Here is a 20,617-nt window from a genome sequence, read left to right as displayed (position 1 = left end):
CAAAAGAAGGACAGTGTCACGTTTTCAACAATTAACCTCAGACCAGGCAATAGTGAGTAAACAGATATGACTTCTCTTCCAACCAGGTCAGGAAAGCAAAGGGGGGAGAACTCACGTCATTGACGGGGCAACTCCAGGCCAAACAAGGTGGATATGCAGATATGGCTCCTCTTCCAAACGGACCAGAACAGCGAGGGAGAGATGACTTCACGTGTTCAACAATTGGCTCCAGGCCCGATAATGTTAAGTGTACAAGTACGGCTCCTATTGTTGCCAGGGCAGCTCCAGGCCGGACGAGGTAAGTATGCAGGTATGGCTCTTCTTCCAGGCAGTCAGGGAAGCAGGGGATGCATAACTCACAGCTCTGTATTATACACTCAAACACTGATTAATAAAACCCGTTGCCCCCTCCCCCTCTAGGATGGGGAGCAAATCAGGTCGAAGGCACGAACACCAGCGGGACTCTACACTCCCCACACTCATGTATTCAGCAAGACACTTCCAAGAATTTTACACGTGTAAATCTACTCCATAAACACTACAATCCACACACTCACAGTGAATTAAGGCCTTCGCTCGTGGCTCCAACCCGGTTCCTCGTCCTTGACGGTAAGGAGGTTTTGTGGGCGACCGGAAATATAATTGTCAGGCAACAGCACTGGATACAGGAGCTAGATCTTCGTCCTCCACACCTTCTACTCAGAAACAGCACAACAGATAAACCAACCGTAGACATAAAGCAGCGGGGAAGAGGAACAGCTACAGACACCCTTGCGTCGAGAGGTTAGAATATCACCATATGGATTAGGAGCAAAACAATCATCGCACGGATACAGAAAGACCAGAACAGAATATCCAGCTTCGAGAGAGTTATAACTCAAAGACAGTGAGAGTCATGGGCAACCACAAACATGCTGACATTAAGGGTTTAGACCTTCATAGTATTTAGCTTCCAGCCAACGAGCATACAATCATCACATCCAAATGGGGACAACAAGCTTCAAAGACCCATATAGGAGGTAAACGTGGTACTTAACTTGTTCCAAGTATGCATGTGCACATCCGTTCTCCAGTCCCTGTATGTCCTTTTTTGTAGAAAAGACGTTACCTCCTATCCACAGCTTGTAGAAAATCCGTTTCCGTCACGTTTCCGTCACGCTTCCCCTCTTCCCGACCTCTCGCGCTAGTCTCTCCCGCAAACCCCGTGCCTTTCCTTTGCCACAAAGTCCTTTTATAAGCCGCATTCCCGTTACTTGTCCCAATCACCGATCGCCGCCCTCTCATCGCACACCTGTTACTCATTTCTTCATTTGATCCAGGCATCTGAGCACAGCTCACGGGGCAACCGGAACCCCCCGTGACATAATTCATAATATGCTCCTCCGTACGGATGAAATCCACAATACACTCATCACCACGTAACACCATGCTACAACCTACTTCTCCCGCTGGAACTCCACCCTCTTGTGAACATGTGTACAGCAGTTAACAGAAGCTAGAGATTATGGTTTATTAAGTATTAATATGGATATGTGTGTGTATATATATATATATATATATATATATATATATATATATATATAGAAAAATACCACAATATATATATATATATATTATTTTTTTTTAAATTGATGTGGTTGAAAAATACCACATCATCACCATGACGTGATCAGATCCTGGATGGCCTGTAGCTTTAGCAAAGCAGCTTGTAATGCAGATAATTATCTAAAGATCTACGCGTTTGGGTTTGGTTAAATCAAGAACACCTCCTCAAAATAAATGTATGTGATCTACTATCATGGTTCACTAATGTTTGTTAAAGCTACTAACCAAAAGGCGGCTCCAAAGCCACATTTGTATACTGTTAATAGTGTTTCTTTGAGCTTTTTTTCCTCACATCAGCGAAGAAGGTATCCATTGCCATGCTTTCCTTAACTCTGCTTGCTCTGCATTTATTAATGGCTGAGATAGCGCTTGTGTTTGTGTGTGTGTTTTTTTATCTTATTTGCTGGCTTACTCTTTCTCATTCTATTCTTAAAATGTTGCAAGTTATAAAACACACACATACACTGACTCTAATCATGCTGGGATTTCTTAGATTGACTCAGGTATTACACACAGACCTGACCCAACCGGGACCCAGCTTACCATTTAAAATATGACCCTAACCTGTCCAGGTCCTGAGCCCTCGGGTTTGGGTGGACATGCGAAGACCTCTAGTCTAGACTATACTGGCAAAAACAGATATTTTAGATTTGTCTAGTATGGCCCAATGAATATCATCTCTATATATTGTGTGCACAAAGTTACAGCTTCTCAAAACATTGTTCAAATCATTCTGAGGAAACATGATTTTCATGAATTTCTGATGCTCTGGGGGCTAACAGTCCATTCTAAACGATTAGTCATTCCAACTGAAAGATCAAGGCTACAATACTAATGTTGCAGGGTAAGAAATCTTTTAAGTCTAATTATTTTCTCTCAGTTTACTTCAGTATGAATGACAAATAAATGCTTGGACCCAGATTATTTGTAGATGTGTGGTGCAGGGGTAATGTACTGTGACACAGCTGGGAAAGGGAGGAACAGTATTAGAATGTGATTTTGCAGGGATGAGCGTGCTGTTGCTTGTACAGGCACTGCGATGTTCACTGTAAACGTTGCAGAAACAAATCCCTTTAACGACTTTTCTGTGTTTTCAGACCAAGACTCCTGGGGTGGGCTTTGTGAAGATTCATGCTCCGTGGAGCGTTCTCTGTCGAGAGGCTGAATTCATGAAACTGAAGATGCCTACCAAAAAAGTAATGTTCTTCTAGCAGTCCAGAGGAACATACACAGCTGCTGTGTGCGAAGCAGAGATGTGATGAGTAAATGTGATGCTGTGCTCTTACTGTAGGTGTATGAAGTGAAGCACAGCAGTGGAGTAATGGAAAAGATCAATGTGTTCATCAGCAAACTAACAGATCCTCTTCATCCAAACTTAGAAGAAAACAGGACGCAGAAAGTGAAGCACCTCTCGTACCCGTTCTCCAGGGAAAAGCAGCATCTGTTAGTGTCTGCTTCACAATAACACTCATTCTCAAGCATAAATGTCTTTTACATGTACTGTTTCAGGCGATTTATGACCTTCACATGGCTGAACCAATGCTATGCTTTCATTATACTCAACCTTCAAAGACATAAAGGCCTATTCACACTGAGAGCATTTTAAAATAGAACAGCACATCCCTTGGGAGCCCTTCACGCAAATTAAGAAGTTCTGTATTGAAGCCCCAAGTATACTTCAGTTTCATCTTAAAATGAGGGGGCCGCTGAAATGATATATATTAGGGGTGTAACGGCACACAAAAATTTGGTTTGGTATGAAATCACCGCTTGACATGTTACAGATCTTAAGTAGTTAGGTTTTTGCAATGGTTACAACAAGTTAATGGCCAGAGTGCATCTCACTTTTGTTCAGGGATTTACAAACATTTACCCATATGATTTGTGTGACTGAAACTGGACGTATGAAAAAATGAAATGAAAATCTACCTTTCATTGTTACAGGTTTGATTTGTCTGACAAAGATTCCTTTTTTGACAGTAAAACAAGAAGTTTGTTAGTAAGTATAAAGAATTTGTCAAATGTAACGCATTAAAGTCATATTTAATCATCTTAATATTTGGACTTTTCTTCCCATTAATTATTTTATTATGTGCATTATTGTAGGTATTTGAAGTTTTGAAGCGAACCAAGTGCACAAAAGCTAAATTTAGCATGGGTAAGTTATTGCTTTGTCTATACAATTGAGAGAATTAGAAATGTCATTTTTTGAGTTTTTGAAAATAAATGGCACCACTTTAAGTACCCAATTTTATGCCCAATTCATTTGCGTCATTGACAGAAAACTGTAACTGAATAATTCAGTATGTAATTTTCACACGTTGTTCAGGAATAACTAGTCTGCTTGGGAGCGGTGTTTATTTGGCTGCTTATCCATTACATGATGTGAGTACTTCTGTTGAACCGTCTCTAAGGATCTTAAGCTATCTGTACAGAACTGATCAACACTGTTGCATTATTATAGTGACACCTAGACTTATCGAGGTGTAAGTACAGCCCAGTTGTCCAGCTTCTTGCTTAATTGATGCAAATCTTTTTAGCACTGGAATTTTCAACAGGACATGATATGCTCATTTCTTTCCTTACAGGGTGATGTTGATGGGGAAAACGCAGAGCCAAATGACAGAAAGGTGAGTTATTGTTCTGTCTATATTTTATTTTGCCAAAAAAGATTAAGACTTTGAACAGAATCAGATGGTTTCTGCTATTAAGCAACCGGACAAGAACGAGTTTCAGAGTGAGAAACCCCCAGCTACTACCATGGTTTAATGAAGCTAATTCAAAAAAAAAAAAAATATTCACCTTTAAGTCATTCCTGTGACAAAACCCCAAAGCATGTGTGTTCTAGGACTAAAGCTGATCTCACTGACCAAAACACTTAGATAACAGCATAATGATGGCTGAGGAGCAGGTTGCCATCAAGACCAAACATTAACGAGCTGATAGTCTGAATCAGGTGTGATATATAAAGAAGACAAACAACAGGACTGGAAACCACAATATTAGGCCAACTTTGACCTACCGAGGATACTGAGTGTGTTGCTGTCACAGTTCAGAGCTCAGGGAAAATGTTTTTTCCCAGCAGGCCACTGATCTGAAGCACACAGCAGAAACTATGCATGCGGCTGCAAAGACAACACTTGAGAGTAGTGCAGAGAATAGCTTCAGTCTGGAGCTGAAGATGAGTGCTGTTTCATCATGTCGCTGCATTTATTTCAGCTGCTGTATGAAGAGTGGGCCAGCTACAGTGTCTTTTATAAGTACCAGCCCACTGGTTTAATCAGGTAAATCTCAAACTCTCTGATGTGTCAGTGTTGTAGGTTCATTAGTAACATCTCCGTTATCTTACAGGAAGTACTTCGGAGAGAAGATCGGTCTGTACTTTGCTTGGCTTGGCGTTTACACCCAGATGCTGATCCCTGCTTCCTTAGTTGGGGTCATTGTGTTCCTCTATGGATGTCTTACTGTTGATGACGACATTCCCAGGTCAGTGGAAGCAAAACAAAACGTTTAGTGAACACTTAAAGTGCAATATGTGTTTATTGTTATTAAGACTGAATACTTTACCTCTGAACTCAAGCAGAAGAGCAGATTTCAGAAGCAAAATGGTTACTTTATTTTGGTATGGACAAAAAAAAGACCAATGAAAAACTGATTCAGTTTTGTCTCGTCTGGTGAACCAGCAGTTTGTGAGGAAACCTAACCCAGCCGTGGTTTAAACAAAACTACTAATAAAATGATCCAAGACAATTTTAGAGTGTAGTTCCTCAAAACATCTTTGACAAGGTCTAAGCTATTAACTCCCGTCTCACATCTCAGTTAAGTATGGTTGCATAACAGTTTTCTTCCTTTGTAATGCCGGCCCGAACTCAGATGGCGCCGCTGAGTTCGGTCGCCGTCCAGGTCGCTCCGCTTAGATTGTGTTTTTATTTACTTTTTTACCTACTTTTGCTTTCTCTTTTTGCACACATAACCTCTGCACTGATCACTTACGACAAAGGAACACTTTTGGACATTGGATACCGCTTCACTAACCTGTTCCAGGACACTTTATCCTCCAACCCATCGTGGCCATCTGAGATTCTCCGGAACACCGAGATGAACAATGGCCACCTGAATAACCACCCGAGGCGACGGATCAAGAAACACCGCGGGAAACGTGCTGGGGTCCGCAACAGACTGAGAAAAAGAGCTCACAGTCCTCCTCTACCGAGCATTCTGCTCGCCAATGTCCAGTCTCTGGAGAATAAGATGGACGATCTTAGAGCCAGGATAAGTTTCCAACGGGACATTAGGGACTGTAACATCCTTTGTTTGTCTGAAACATGGCTCACGCCCTCGGTCCCGGACGCTGCTGTAACGCCGTCTGAAAACTTCTCTGTTTTACGGATGGACAGGACAGCCGAGGCCGGTAAATCCAAGGGTGGAGGAGTGTGTTTCATGATTAACAAGAAATGGTGTGACCCCAGGAATATCTCCACTCTGTCGCGCTCCTGCTCGCCTCATCTGGAACATTTATCTATTATTTGCCGCCCATTCTATCTTCCCCGGGAGTTTTCATCGATCATCGTTACTGCTGTCTACATCCCACCACAAGCTGACACCGGTTTGGCTTTGTCCGAGCTTCACGATGCGCTCAGCGGCAACATCAACAAACATCCTGACGCTGCTGTTATCATCGCTGAGTACTTTAACAAAGCCAACCTCAGGCAGGTTATGCCTAATTATTATCAACACGTATCCTGTCCAACCAGAGGACCGAATACACTGGATCACTGCTACACTCAGTTTAAGCATGCCTACAAAGCTCGCTCACTACCGGCTTTCGGCAAATCGGACCATGCCGCCATTTTCCTCACACCGGAATATAAACAAAGGCTCGTTCAAGAACCCCCGGTGCAGAGGGTGGTGACGCGCTGGTCCGCCCACTCAGAAGCCATGCTACAGGCGGCTCTTGATGACGTAGACTGGGACATGTTTCGGGCAAGTTCATCTGACGTCAGCGAGTTCACGGATGTAGCATTAAGCTTCGTAAACAAGCTAGACGAACAAGCTACGGATACAATATCTATATGGACCTTCTCTAATCAGAAACCTTGGGTGGACAGTACAATCCGTGCAGCAGTAAACAAACGCACTGCTGCTTACAACGCCGGTCTTTTGTCGGGAAACATGAGTGAGTACAAAGCATCGTGCTATGCTCTCCGACGCGCAGTAAGAGCCGCCAAACTCCGATACAGGGAACGAATAGAGTCACATTTCCAGCTCAATGACTCCCGACGCATGTGGCAAGGACTAAGAACCATCTGTGCCTTTGGAAATAAATCCTCTGCAGAGGTGAGAGCAGATCCGTCGCTGGCTGACGAGCTAAACACTTTCTACGGACGCTTTGAAAGCAATCTGAGCAGCGCAAGTCTGCCGATCAGCGCGTCAGGAAACAGCAGTCAGAGCAGCGATAATCATGTGATCACCGTGTCTGAGGACGAGGTTCGGAGGGCTCTAAAGCGAGTGAATGTCAGGAAAGCAGCCGGACCTGATGGGATTTCTGGCCGTATTCTGCGGTCCTGTGCTGATCAGCTCGCTGGTTTGTTTACATCCATTTTTAATGAGTCTCTTGCTACATCGGTGGTTCCCACCTCCTTCAAAAAATCTGTCATCATCCCTGTGCCTAAGAACAATAACCCCTCTTGCCTGAATGACTATCGTCCAGTTGCCCTCACATCAATAGTCATGAAGGTCTTTGATGGACTGGTTAAAAAACTTCATCAGCTCCTCCATCCCGGATACTTTGGACCCTCTTCAGTTTGCTTATCGCCCCAACAGATCCACTGATGATGCCATCTCTCACATCCTGCACTCTTCTCTCACACACATTGACAGCAAAAACAGGAACTATGTAAGACTGCTATTTATCGACTATAGCTCAGCTTTCAATACTATAGTCCCCATCACGCTAGCTTCTAAACTCACGGACCTCAGCCTGAATTCTTCACTCTGCAACTGGATTCTTGATTTCCTCACCAGCAGACCTCAAGTGGTGAAAGTAGGCCAGTTCACCTCTAACTCCATCACCCTGAACATAGGAGCCCCACAGGGCTGTGTCCTGAGTCCCCTGCTCTACTCTCTCTACACACATGACTGCGTGTCTTCCCACAGCTCCACATCTATTATTAAATTTGCTGATGATACTGTGGTTCTGGGCCTCATTTCCAACAATAATGAGACCGCATACTTGGATGAGGTAGAGAAATTAACATCATGGTGCCAGGACAATTGTCTCTCTCTGAATGTGAGCAAAACTAAAGAGCTGATTGTTGACTTCAGGAAGAGACAGCAGCAGCCCTATACTCCTCTAATGATCAGCGGGACCCCTGTGGAGAGGGTGAGCAGCTTCAAGTACCTCGGTGTAAACATCTCCGAGGACCTGACTTGGACTACACACATTCAAACACAGGTTAATAAAGCCAGGCAAAGACTGTACCATCTGAGACAGCTGAGAAAATTCAGGGTTTCACCTGCAATCCTGAAAACTTTCTATTCAGGGGCCATAGAAAATGTATTGACTCAGTGTATATCAGTGTGGTATGGGAACAGCTCCAGTCATGACTGCAAAGCCCTGCAGAGAGTTGTGCGCTTAGCTGAGCGCATCTCAGGGTCTGCTCTCCCCTCTCTGCAGGACATCTACCTCAAACACTGCAAAAGCAGAGCTGTTAAAATAATCAAGGACTCCATTCACCCCAGTAACCATCTTTTCACTTTGCTGCCATCTGGTAAGCGTTTCCGTAGCCTGATGTCAAAAACTGAGAGACTTAGGAGGAGTTTCTTCCCCCAGGCCATCAGCCTCCTAAACTCAAAACCAGCCTCTTAACATCTTCATGTCTCCACTTAATATTCACTTTATCAGTAAGATATTCATCATTCACTACCTCACATTGACATACTGAAAGTGTCAACCTGTTTGCACATTTGCCTCTTGTACATTCCTGTGTATCTCATTATTTAAGACTACAGTTTACTTTCATGCACATTATTTTCCACTATATATTTAATTCTACAGTATACATCTCTTTATATATTTTATATTTTATTCTTATATTTTTATTGTTTACTTTTATTTCATTCTTTCATAGCTATATTTATGTATATTTTCATCTGTGTTGTATTCTTTAATAATTGCAATGTCCATGGAGCGTACCTGACTCACATTTCACTGCTGGTTATATATGCTCTATATAATTGGGGTTGAAAGAGTAGAACCAAAAATAAAATCTATCAACCCAAAGATTAAATCCAAAAAAATTTTTTATAGAGAAATCACATTCAGTTTGGGGGTTGAAAGAGTAGAACCAATAAGAATATCGATCAACCCCCTGCTCTAATGAAAGCTTGAAACAAGTTTCTTTTTAAAAGGTCAGTAAAAAGAGTTTCTTAACCTTTAGAAAATAAAAGGGATCAAATACAAATTCATGAAAGCGTGTTATAAAAACACCACAAATGTAACAGTGTTGTACGGTTATCATAATCAGTTCAGGTACTTAGTTAATGCCAGATGTGATAATTAAGTTTGTAGGTCTGCTTGCAGTGTGGAGATCTGTGACCAGCGGCAGAACATCAGCATGTGTCCACTGTGTGACCGCGTGTGCAGCTACTGGAACTTGAGCACGGCGTGTGGGACGGCCCGGGCCAGTCATCTGTTCGATAACCCTGCCACCGTCTTCTTCTCTATCTTCATGTCCCTGTGGGGTGAGCTCATCTCTGCCAAACATCACCAGATCTCATGTCTGCTCCTCCATCAGCGCAGCAGCTGCTCATAGTGCTCTGTGTTTAAGCACAAAGACACACACACACAATACTGAAGGTGGACTGTATGACAGATGCATTTATTGTGTACAAACCTGTAAGGTGTAAGCAGAGGTTTAGGGTTGAGGTTCAGTCAGCAGTGTAATCTTGTAGCTGTTTGAGGAAGTGTCTTGTAATTACACAAATAAGTAATGAGTGATATTAATTAACAACATGGACTTGCTATAAGGGTGTGCTTTAGGGTTAATTGCTTGTGATTATGTACAGTTTACTGTTACTTTTACAGAAAAAGCACATGAACTTCTCATGTGCAGTCACATGTTAAAATCACATGTGAAACTCATATGAAACACACATGAAACATGGTTTTGGAACATCTTCATGGTGTGAAACCCACACCGTTAAAAATCGCTGTAAAAAAAAATGGCCAAATTTTGACAGTAACATGCTGGTTTTCAAAAAAACAGTGTATTCTGGGTAATATTTGTCATTTTCAAGAAAGTAGCCTGCTGCTATATATCGTGAATTAACAGCGTTCTAAGCTGACACTTAGAGGTTGTTTCAAATCACACCCTACACCCTCATTCACTATTCCCTACATGAGTTTACTAATATAGTCCACCTGACAGAGAGAATGAAAACTAAGTGAATTCAGACACTGTTGTTAAAGAGCAGAATCACTGATGGAAAGAGAAACAAGACACACACAAGAACTACAACTGACTTCAGCCACAGCCTTAGGTGAAATCAACTGAAGATTTAAACAACTCCACAAACAGCTTCACCAGCTTCACTCATTACTAACCAGGGGTGCGTTTCCCGTACAATGACGTTACTCGCTGATTAACCACCATAGTAATTCAAGTTGAAGCTAGTCATGACTGTTTCCTGAAACCATGGTACCTGTGTCGCAGATCCATTGTTCAAACTACGTTGGTTTGAGCTTTCCTTCTTCTTCTTCTTCTTATTCCTCTTCTTCAAACTAATGGCTGATGGGAGCCATGAGCACATACCGCCACCTACAGTAATTTTATTTTCTCTTTTCTTCAACTTGAATTACGCTTTTGAAATGACGTTACGTAGGAGTCAAGTAATAACAAATCATTCATTTGTTCTGCAATACATTATATGCATATACACTAGGGGTCGACCGATTATCGGCGTGGCCGATTATCGGCGCCGATATTAAGCATTTTTATTGTTATCGGCATCGGCCATTTTCAAAACCGATTTGCCAATAAAACCATTTTATTTTGAAATGCGCGATCTGGCACTGATCCAGCCACCTCAGTCAGAGCGCACCGCTCTGTGGCCTAGACTAAGCCCCGCCCATCGTCCGTCTGATTTGTTGGGAGTCACGAGCCTGGCCAATCAATACGGCTGGCGCGGCTGGAAAATGTTCCGCTCTCACACCGAAAGCACAGGAGCTGCTTCAGTGATCATCATCACACATCAATAAGTTATCTCTCGAAGGTAAGAATGCAGTAAACGTTCCTGAAGTTGCAATAAATCACTACACTGAAGCTGCAAAACACCTAAATATAATCGATTTATGATGACAAGCCCCGTTCAGTTATTATACCGTGAATTCCCGGTCAATGTCCATCATTGCAGTGATATGCTTTAACGGATCATCACATCAGTGCTGAGATAGTGAAACTAAAACCTACTTCTCTCACCATTCGGCCAACTTAACGTTATATTGTGAATAGATTATCAACACGAATTAATTCACTCACGTCTGCTGCGGTTTTTTTTTGTATAGTTCACATAGCTTCACTGAACAGCTTCCGTTCCGTGGACATTAAATCATTACAATTAATAGGCCTAACGTAGGCTTACAATGTTTTTATTAAACTGAGATCACACTAAATACAATTTCCGTCGTATTAAAAACATTTCATAAAATTTTTCAAAAGCATCCCCCCCTTTGTTTATTTCACAAATCGCACCCTGCTAATAACCCTATGCTAAATAACGTAAATTGTCAATAATCTCACATTGCACATTTCTGGATGACGCTGTCCTGTATACTTCCTAGTTTGTATCGCCGTGATAAACAGTCAAACAACAACATTTTACACATCTAAAAAAAAAAAAAAACACACTATTACAATATGGGTTGTGTGTGATTTTAATGCAATTCTGGGTTGCAAATAAAATGCTAAATATAACACACACACACACACACACACACACACACACACACACACATATATATATATATATATAGATAGATAGATAGATAGATAGATAGATAGATAGATAGATAGATAGAGAGAGATCACATTTATTTTCCATTATTTGTTCATTTGTTGCTGTTTAAATTTGCTTTAAGTTTTACTTTGTTTATAGGATGCTGCTGATGGATGCAAGTTTTACTTAGTTTACAGAATGCTGCTGATGGATGCTCCCAGCACTTTTTATGTTTGTTGTTATTATTAATATTAATGTTGTTATTATGAACAGTTCTCAGAATTAAAGATGTGTTAAAATAATTTAAAGAGAGTATTTTGTCAGAGGCCTTTTTATTCTTAATTTTGACATTAATTTTCGTTTTTACACAAGACACATATCGGTTCAAAATATCGGTTATCGGTCTCCTTGATCTGTAATAATCGGTATCGGCATCGGCCCTGAAAAATGCATATCGGTCGATCCCTAATATACACACAAACTTAAAAGAGTTAAAAATGTGCTCTTTTTTGATCCCAATGTCTATAATTTCACAATTTCATATAAATACAATTTCTTATTAATATTGATAGGCCTACATAAGCACACTTTAAAAAAAAAAGGGTTTTTAAAAAACTGTGATGTAGTGATGTGGACACCTGTTTCTTATTTTGCTCAATTTTTCCTATTTAAGTCTCCTTGCCATTCAGCCATGTGTTAATGAAAATGACACGAAAACCCCAATGTTCAAAACATGAAATTGCAGTTCTTTTGGAGGAGGTGGAAAATAATAAAGTCCAGCTATTTTCAAAGCTGAAAAAATACTGCATTACAAATACTGACAAAAATAAAATCTGGGCAGAAATCACTCAAAAATTGCTGGTTATGGATACGAACAAAGCCCAGAAGAAGTCAGGAATAAGTGGAGGGACTTTGCAAGGGTGACAAAACGGAGGGCTGCGGCACATAAGAGGGAAGCAAACAAGACTGATGGGGTATCAATTCAGTTCCTCCTCTCCCTACAGAGGAAGAGAAAGTTTTAGCCATCCTGGGGCCTGTTGCATTAGAAGGATCCTTGGAGGTATAGATACATGTGCATCAACTTGACCTTTGCCTTCAAAGTTCAGGCCTCCAACATCAGACCCTCTCCAGTCTGGGCCTCTAACATCAGGCTCTCTCCAGTCTGGGCCTCTAACATCAGGCCCTCTCCAGTCTGGGCCTCTAACATCAGGCCCTCTCCAGCCTGGGCCTTCAACATTAGGCCCCCTCCTGCCTGGGCCTCCAATATCAGGCCCTCTCCAGTCTGGCCCTTCAATATCAGGCCCCCTCCTGCATGGGCCTCTAACATCAGGCCCCCTCCTGCCTGGGCCTCTAATATCAGGCCCTCTCCAGTCTGGCCCTTCAACATCAGGCACCCTCCTGCCTGGGCCTCTAACATCAGGCCCCCTCCTGCCTGGGCCTCTAACATCAGGCTTCACATTTTCAGAGGCAATAAGAAGAAACAACGCCTTAAGTTCAGTTGTTAGCTACACTGCATTATTATGCTGTTGGAAGTTTTATGGAGGTGGTGGGTGATGGCCTGGGGCACAGCAAATCTTCAGTCAGCAAAACTGTGACAGCAGTAACACCTTTACTGTTACAGCTTATGAAGAACATCCTGATTTCCCCCCAAACTCCTGAAGAAATCCAGCTGGCCAATCAACCGTATTGACAACATCTCCAGAGTTATTGACATCACTGAGGGCACCCTTATCCCAGTGTCAAACCCTGTGGTAAATGAGCCCCTTTTGAGTACATTTACAGGAAGGGCTATCCAGCCATAAATGTTCAAATAGTGTGTGATCACAAGGGAATGTTCAATGACATTGTAGCAAAATGGCTCGGAAGCACACATGACTCTTTTGTGTGGGCCACTTCTGCAGTTTGCAGGTGGCTGAAGAGGGTGGCTTTGGTGATAGCTGGCTGCTGGGAGACAGTGGATATCTTCTTCGCCCATACCTCCTGACACCTGCACTGTTAAAAATAATACACTATATTTACTTAATAAAATTGTGTCAACAGATTACGAGCAATATTATTAATTAAATTTAACACATAAGAATTCATTAGAATTAATCAAATGAGATGCTTAGAAATTAACCATTTAAAATGAGTCAAATAGCACAAAAAAGTAAACTTTAATCAAAAAAACAAAACATTTCTTTGAAAAAAGAAAAAAAAAAACACTATGCTAATCAATACTATGTTATGCATGCCAGGCCAGTAGTTGGCAATCAAGAAACACAGCACAAAAAAATGTAATGCACATGCCTTTTTCACAAATTCATGTTTTTGTTGATTACATGATACAGGCTTTGTGTTTAAAAGCTTATGTTTTCAAGCCCCAAAACAGAGTTATTGAAGACACCTGATGTTAACAAATGGAATCACTGAAGGAGAAAAATCTAAATTTTGGTTACCATTATGGTGATCAGTGTTTGCTTTAGTTGGGCTCTTGACCCTTAACTTTTTAAACATATTTTTTGTTGTTGCTGTAGTTGTGATACAGCAGCTAGACAAGCCAAGAACGAATGAGTCAGAGTGGTGTTGTTTGTTTTGACATCATCATTTGATCTGGATTTCTGAGTTGGGTGTGTCTTATCAATAACAGGCGTCCTGTGGTTGTACTGTATAAGGTCTGGTATCAGAGAGATTCTTAGAAGCGTTTCTGATCAAAGCATTTAAAAAAAATGGAACCTCAACATTGGTGACCATTAAAAAGCATGTTGCACTGCATTCTGGGTGCCACCAATCAAAACTCATTTATGGCTACCATCATGCTTTGTGGCATGAATAAATTATGAGCTTAATTGTCTTATATTTATTCTTACTATTTTCTTTTATTTTTACTTTTTATGCAATCTTTTAGTAGCTTGTTTTGTGATGCTTACAGTTCATCTGTTTATCTGAATATGCTGTTTGTCACCGTTCTTGAGATTCATACGCTGGTTCTTGATGTCACTGTGTGACGAAAAGAAGTCTCTCCGCCCCCCCACACTTTTTTTTATTATTCAATAACTCTGGATTATATTGAAAATTCCAGGTCTTTCATTGTTGAATCACAGGGCTGCTATAATGAATGTTAATTTAACCCTCTGGAGTCTAAGGGTATTTTTGGGGCCTGGAGAAGTTTTGTCATGCCCTGACATTTGTGCTTTTTTCAGTTTCTTATAAATATCTAAATGGCTAAAGTCTAATCTCACTGTAATCAGCACAAACTAGGCTATAATAATATGTGAGCAGCATGTATGTACATGATTGTGTTTTTGAGGAAAAAAATGTTATGCGTGGTTAGTGAAAAACTAAAAATTGTTAAATCACTTGAATAAGGCAATAAAACACATACAGAAAATTGGTTCCCAGATATTTTGAGAACTGGAGCTTATAGCCTAGAATTTTTTTTTTTCTAAATGATGTGAAAAATCATCTTGTTTACTCACTTACAGAAAACAATATATTGATTTAAATTTTCTAAGACACTTTTTGTTGGTAAAAGTCATATGCGAGTAGGCGTCAACTATCATGAATTCACACCTGAGAAGACAAAGGCCTGCATAATGAGCTGCATAATGAGCCATTCAGTCACCTGTGTCACTGAGAGGGATGAGTTACAAGAAAGAATGTAAGGACAAAATAAATCTATATAATTTTATGTTTGTAGTTTATTTAGAATATATTTAATTATCCCACAACATAATTTAATATTCACTTGTGAGTGCAGTTAAACCAGTTTATTAGGAAAAATCAAAGCTGACTTTCAAACTGAATTTTTTGCATCATTACTCCAGTCACACAATCCTTCAGAAATCCTTTTAACAATCTTATTTTCTACAAAAAAACATTTATTGTTATTATTATCATCATTATTATTATTATTATTATTATTATTATTATTATTTATTATTAATGTTGAAAAGAGCTGAGAATATTTTTTTTTTTAGGTTTTTTAGGGGGGATAAATTGAAAGAACAGCAATGATTGTTACATTTGTTACAGTTACATTTATTGGTACATTTATATTATTTACATCAAGCTTTTGAATGGTATAGTAGTGTATATTGTTATGGAAACTTCATAATATTTCACTTGATTATACATTTAGTCAGAAATTATAGTTTGGAAAAAGTCTTTGGAAAAAGTCTAACTAGTAAAATGTTTACACGTTATGTGAAAACTAGTACAAGTATATAAATCAATAAAAAGAGACTTACTCATGTTTATGATCTCTGCTGAATAAAGTGCTTCATTCTTTTTTCTGAGGAAATCCAAATCTCAAATCCTCAACCACATCACATCTTTTTGTGGTGAATTATGTCTTATTCCTCTCATCGCGAAGCAAACAGTAAAATAATAAAAACTTGAAGAACAGTCTCGCTGTTGTCTTCTGTTGTGTGGGCGTATTCAAAAGCCGCGCGCTTCAGTGAAACATTTGAATCTCAAAAGCGCGCTCGGCGCGGGGGCGTGGTCGCATTAGAAGATAATGAAGGGAGACGTGAAAAACGGACATCGCGTTGTTTTCATATGGATTACTTTATCACAGAATATTTGTTTTCAGCAGCACTTGTTTAGTTTAAAAGTAGACATGTCAGGCTTTCTATACACTGTAAAACCTGACAAGTCACAGTAACTCAAACCGTTTGAGTAAAAAGATTGCCTTTACTTAAACCATGTAAGTTTTAAAACTTTGCAATTATGTAATCAAGTGATTAATTAAGTGCTGATTGAGCTTTAGTGATGAACAGCTGCTGTTAACAAACAGCATCACCAGCTCCACTTATTAGTAACCAGACTGACTTTATTTCTGTCAGACGTCTACAGAAGATCTTATTGAGAATTAACTAAGGTTTAGATGTTGATTTATTGTTTCATTTAAAGTAACCATGTTAGAGATCAGTGTTTGCTTTAGTTGGGCTCTTGACCCTTGATTTCTGTCTTAAATTATTTTATTTTTTTTGGACGTTGTAACCATGTGTTTTTGTTATAACTCAAAAAACCCAGAAAAAATATGATCAGGTATTGGTTGTTATACAGCATATTGGTGATGATAATCATCAATTATGGAGCTGTTCAGAGTTCTACATATTACTAAATAGGTGTTCAATAGTTAGTTCAGTTGATTACAATGAAATCCATTCAAAAAGTCACTGGTTCTTTCATAATCAGTTAATATAAAGGACTTTCCTAACAGTTTTGTCTTCTATGGTGTCAATTAGTCACACACAGACATCAATAATCAGAATATGAACCTCAACAATGGTTACGAAAAAAAAAAAACATGCTGCAATGCATGCTGGGTACTATTATAGTACAAAACTCATCCATGGCTCCCAGCATGCTCTGCTGCATTTTTTATTTTTATTTTTATATGGTCACCATTGTTGAGGTTCATATGCTGATTATTGATGTCTGTGTGTGACTAAGTGACAGAACCACTGGCTCTTAGAATCACTTTCACTGTAATCAATCCAATTAATTACACAACACGTATTTCATCAGCGATTGGACTCCAAACAGTTCAATAATCAATGACTATCATTACCAATATATAGTATAACAACCAACATCTAGGTACAGGTTAGATAAAAAAAAATGCTAACCTGAATACACTGTAAGTTGCTTTGGATAAAAGCAGCTTCTAAGAGTGTGAGTGTGTGAATAACACCTGATGATATTTTCTCTGGGCTTTTGAGTTACAACAAATGGTTACAACAGCCAAAGAAAAAACTAAGACAGAAAGCAAGGGTCAAGAGCCCAACTAAAGCAAACACTGATCTCTAACATGGTTACTTCAAATGAAAACATAAATCAACATCTAAACCTTAGTTAATTCTCAATAAGATCTTCTGTAGACGGTCTGACAGAAATAAAGTCAGTCTGGTTATTAATAAGTGGAGCTGGTGATGCTGTTTGTGGGGTGTGTTTAATCAGATCTTGAGAGATTTAATGTATTTTATTTCAGTTGATTCATCTAAGGCTGTGTCTGAAGTCAGTTGTAGTTCTTGTGATTCTCTTTTCTTCAGTAATTCTGTTTGTTAACAGCAGCTGTTCATCACTAATTCACAATTATCACTCAATTTATCACTTAATTACTTAATTGCAATGTATATCTTCTTTCAGTGAACTCAACTGAATTAAGTTCAGAGTACTCACAACTATTAGTTTTAAAACTTAAATGATTTAAGGCAATCGGTTTCCTCAAATGGTTTGAGTTAACATAACTTGTCAGGTTTTAGTGAGGCTGTGTCTGAAGTCAGTTGTAGTTCCTTTCTCTCTTTTCTTCAGTAATTCTGTTTGTTAACAGCAGGTGTTCATCACTAATGCTCAATTGTCACTCAATTAATCACTTAATTATTTAATTGCAATGTATATCTTCTTTCAGTGAACTCAACTGAATTAAGTTCAGAGTACTCATAACTGTTAAGTTTTAAAACTTAAATGGTTTAAGGCAATCGGTTTCCTCAAACGGTTTGAGTAAACCCAACTTGTCATGTTTTTAAGGATATCTGTTTACTCAAACGGTTTGAGTTAAGTTACTTGTCGGGTTTTACAGTGTAGACAGCACTCCTTGTTTGTTATCTTTATTTTATAAGTGCACAAAGTTTTGTTGTTATTCTGTCTGTATACAAAAAAAAGTAGACCCTTTACAGATTCGATTGATGTATTGCACTTATCTGTACGATCAAAACTGAAAGTGTAATTTAAGTTCTTTTCGGGGTTATCAGGAGAAAATACCCCAAAACGCGTATACGCGTTAATCGACTCCAGAGGGTTAACTCCAAGATCAGGCTCTAAATGAGTTCAGATATTCAGCTCAAACGATGATCATGTAAAAGCACAACCAACATCACCTGATCATCTTTTCCCTTAGCTTGACTAGCTGTTATAATTCAGTTAAAAACAACTAGAAAAAAATGTAATATTAAAAAGTCAAGGGTCAAGAGCACAGCTAAAGCAAACACTAACCACTATAATGATAACCATTTTAATTGACCCTTTTCTCCTTCAGTGATTCTGTTTGTGAACTTTAGGTGTCTCCAATAACTCTGGTTTGGGGGCCTAAAGACACAAGCTTTTGAACATGATGCCTGTATCATATCTATGTAAGCAACAAAAATGTGAATTTGTAAAAAGGTTGATGTCATGTGCATGCATATAATGTTATCGCAGGGTGTTTCATGATCACCAACTACTGGCCTGGCATGTATAACATAGTATTCTTTAGCATAGTGGTTTTTTTTTTCAATGAAATCAATATTTTTGTGTAAATTTTACTTAAATTGTTCATGTTATTCTACTCATTTTGGATGGTTGCTTGTAAGCATCTAATTTGATTATTTCTAATTAATTCTAATGTGTTAATTTAATTAATAATATTGCACGTAATATTTTGAAACAATTATATTGACTAAATAAAGTGAATATTGTGTGTGCAGCATCCAGCCACCATTGCATTTTAAACCATTTGTTTAATCTGACATAACATCTGTTAAATATTTTGTTTATTTGCCAATATGCCCCCTGCCCCGCAGACTTAAATGAACGAAAATAAAAAATAATATATATATATATACACACACACACTCAGTGTGTGTGTGTGTGTATGTGTGTATATATGTATATATATATATATATATATATATATACACACACTCATCATTTTGCTGCGCAATCAACGACGTAGACACAGCAAACTAACAACGAACTATGCCTCTAACCACAGGTGAAGAGCTGTCATTCCAATGACACAAGTTTGCGATGCAGTTTGCAAATGTTCGTTTGAACTATGGTTTCGGGAAACACCGAATCGCTGAACTACGTTGGTAACGACGGAACTTGCGACCATAGTTGGCTAACGATGCTTTTGGGAAACGCACCCCAGACTGACTTTATTTCTGTCAGATCAGAGATCAGAGATCAAAAGATCTTATTGAGAGTTACAGAGATTTAGATTATGATGTTTTGTTTCTTTGATGTTACCATTGTGGAGATCAGTATTTGCTTTAGTTGTGCTCCTGACCCTCGACTTTTGAAAATTAGTTTTTGTTTGATTGTTGATATGAAGTGATACTGGTTAGTTCTAATAGCCATAATCTACAAGCCCGATTCCAGAAAAGTTGGGACACTGTACAAATTATGACTAAAAAAGGATTGGAATAATTTACAAATCTCATAAACTTATATTTTATTCACAATAGAATATAGATAACATATAAAATGTTGAAAGTTGAGACAGGTAGCAATAAGAGGCCGGAAAAGTTCAATGTATATATAAGGAACAGCTGGAGGACCTATTTGCAACTTATTAGGTCAATTGGCAACATGATTGGGTATAAAAAGAGCCTCTCAGAGTGGCAGTGTCTCTCGGCGAAAAATAGTGGAGCAATATCAGAAAAGAGTCGGTGAACACAATCCACCGTGCCATTCGCCATTGCTGGCTAAAACTCTATAGGTCAAAAAAGAAGCCATATCTAAACATGATCCAGAAGCGCAGGCATTTTCTCTGGGCCAAGGCTCATTTAAAATGGACTGTGGCAAAGTGGAAAACTGTTCTGTGGTCAGACAAATCAAAATTTGAAGTTCTATTTGGAAAACTGGGACGCCATGTCATCCGGACTAAAGAGGACAAGGACAACCCAAGTTGTTATCAGTGCTCAGTTCAGAAGCCTGCATCTCTGATGGTATGGGGTTGCATGAGTGCATGTGGCATGGACAGCTTACACATCTGGAAAGGCACCATCAATGCTGAAAGGTATATCCAAGTTCTAGAACAACATATGCTCCCATCCAGACGTCGTCTCTTTCAGGGAAGACCTTGCATTTTCCAACATGACAATGCCAGACCACCTACTGCATCAATTACAACATCCGGGTACTGAAGTGGCCATTCTGCAGTCCAGATCTTTCACCCATAGAAAACATTTGGCACATCATAAAGAGGAAGATGTAACCGCACTGGGTAGAACATTAACGTTAGCTCAAATGATATATAGGGAATTTT

At 39.4% G+C, this 20,617-nt stretch overlaps 1 protein-coding gene across 1 annotated transcript in view; it reads left to right on the top strand.

The window, feature by feature from the left end:
• The window catches only part of LOC109112896 (anoctamin-1-like), a 57,010-nt gene that overhangs the window by 18,193 nt on the left and 18,200 nt on the right, over nt 1-20,617 (top strand). Inside the window, exons 2-10 of the mRNA XM_042767057.1 lie at nt 2,703-2,801; nt 2,897-3,048; nt 3,550-3,604; nt 3,712-3,763; nt 3,935-3,990; nt 4,194-4,235; nt 4,825-4,889; nt 4,957-5,091; nt 9,188-9,348. Of these exons, the coding sequence (XP_042622991.1) occupies nt 2,703-2,801; nt 2,897-3,048; nt 3,550-3,604; nt 3,712-3,763; nt 3,935-3,990; nt 4,194-4,235; nt 4,825-4,889; nt 4,957-5,091; nt 9,188-9,348 (817 nt within the window). The remainder of the gene's footprint in view (nt 1-2,702; nt 2,802-2,896; nt 3,049-3,549; nt 3,605-3,711; nt 3,764-3,934; nt 3,991-4,193; nt 4,236-4,824; nt 4,890-4,956; nt 5,092-9,187; nt 9,349-20,617) is intronic.

The sequence above is a fragment of the Cyprinus carpio genome, chromosome A12, assembly GCF_018340385.1.
Source record: "Cyprinus carpio isolate SPL01 chromosome A12, ASM1834038v1, whole genome shotgun sequence".
In the NCBI taxonomy this organism is placed as follows: Eukaryota; Metazoa; Chordata; class Actinopteri; order Cypriniformes; family Cyprinidae; genus Cyprinus; species Cyprinus carpio.
The sequence above is the reverse complement of the archived record's forward strand: the minus strand, read 5'-3'. Positions and strand labels throughout refer to the sequence as shown.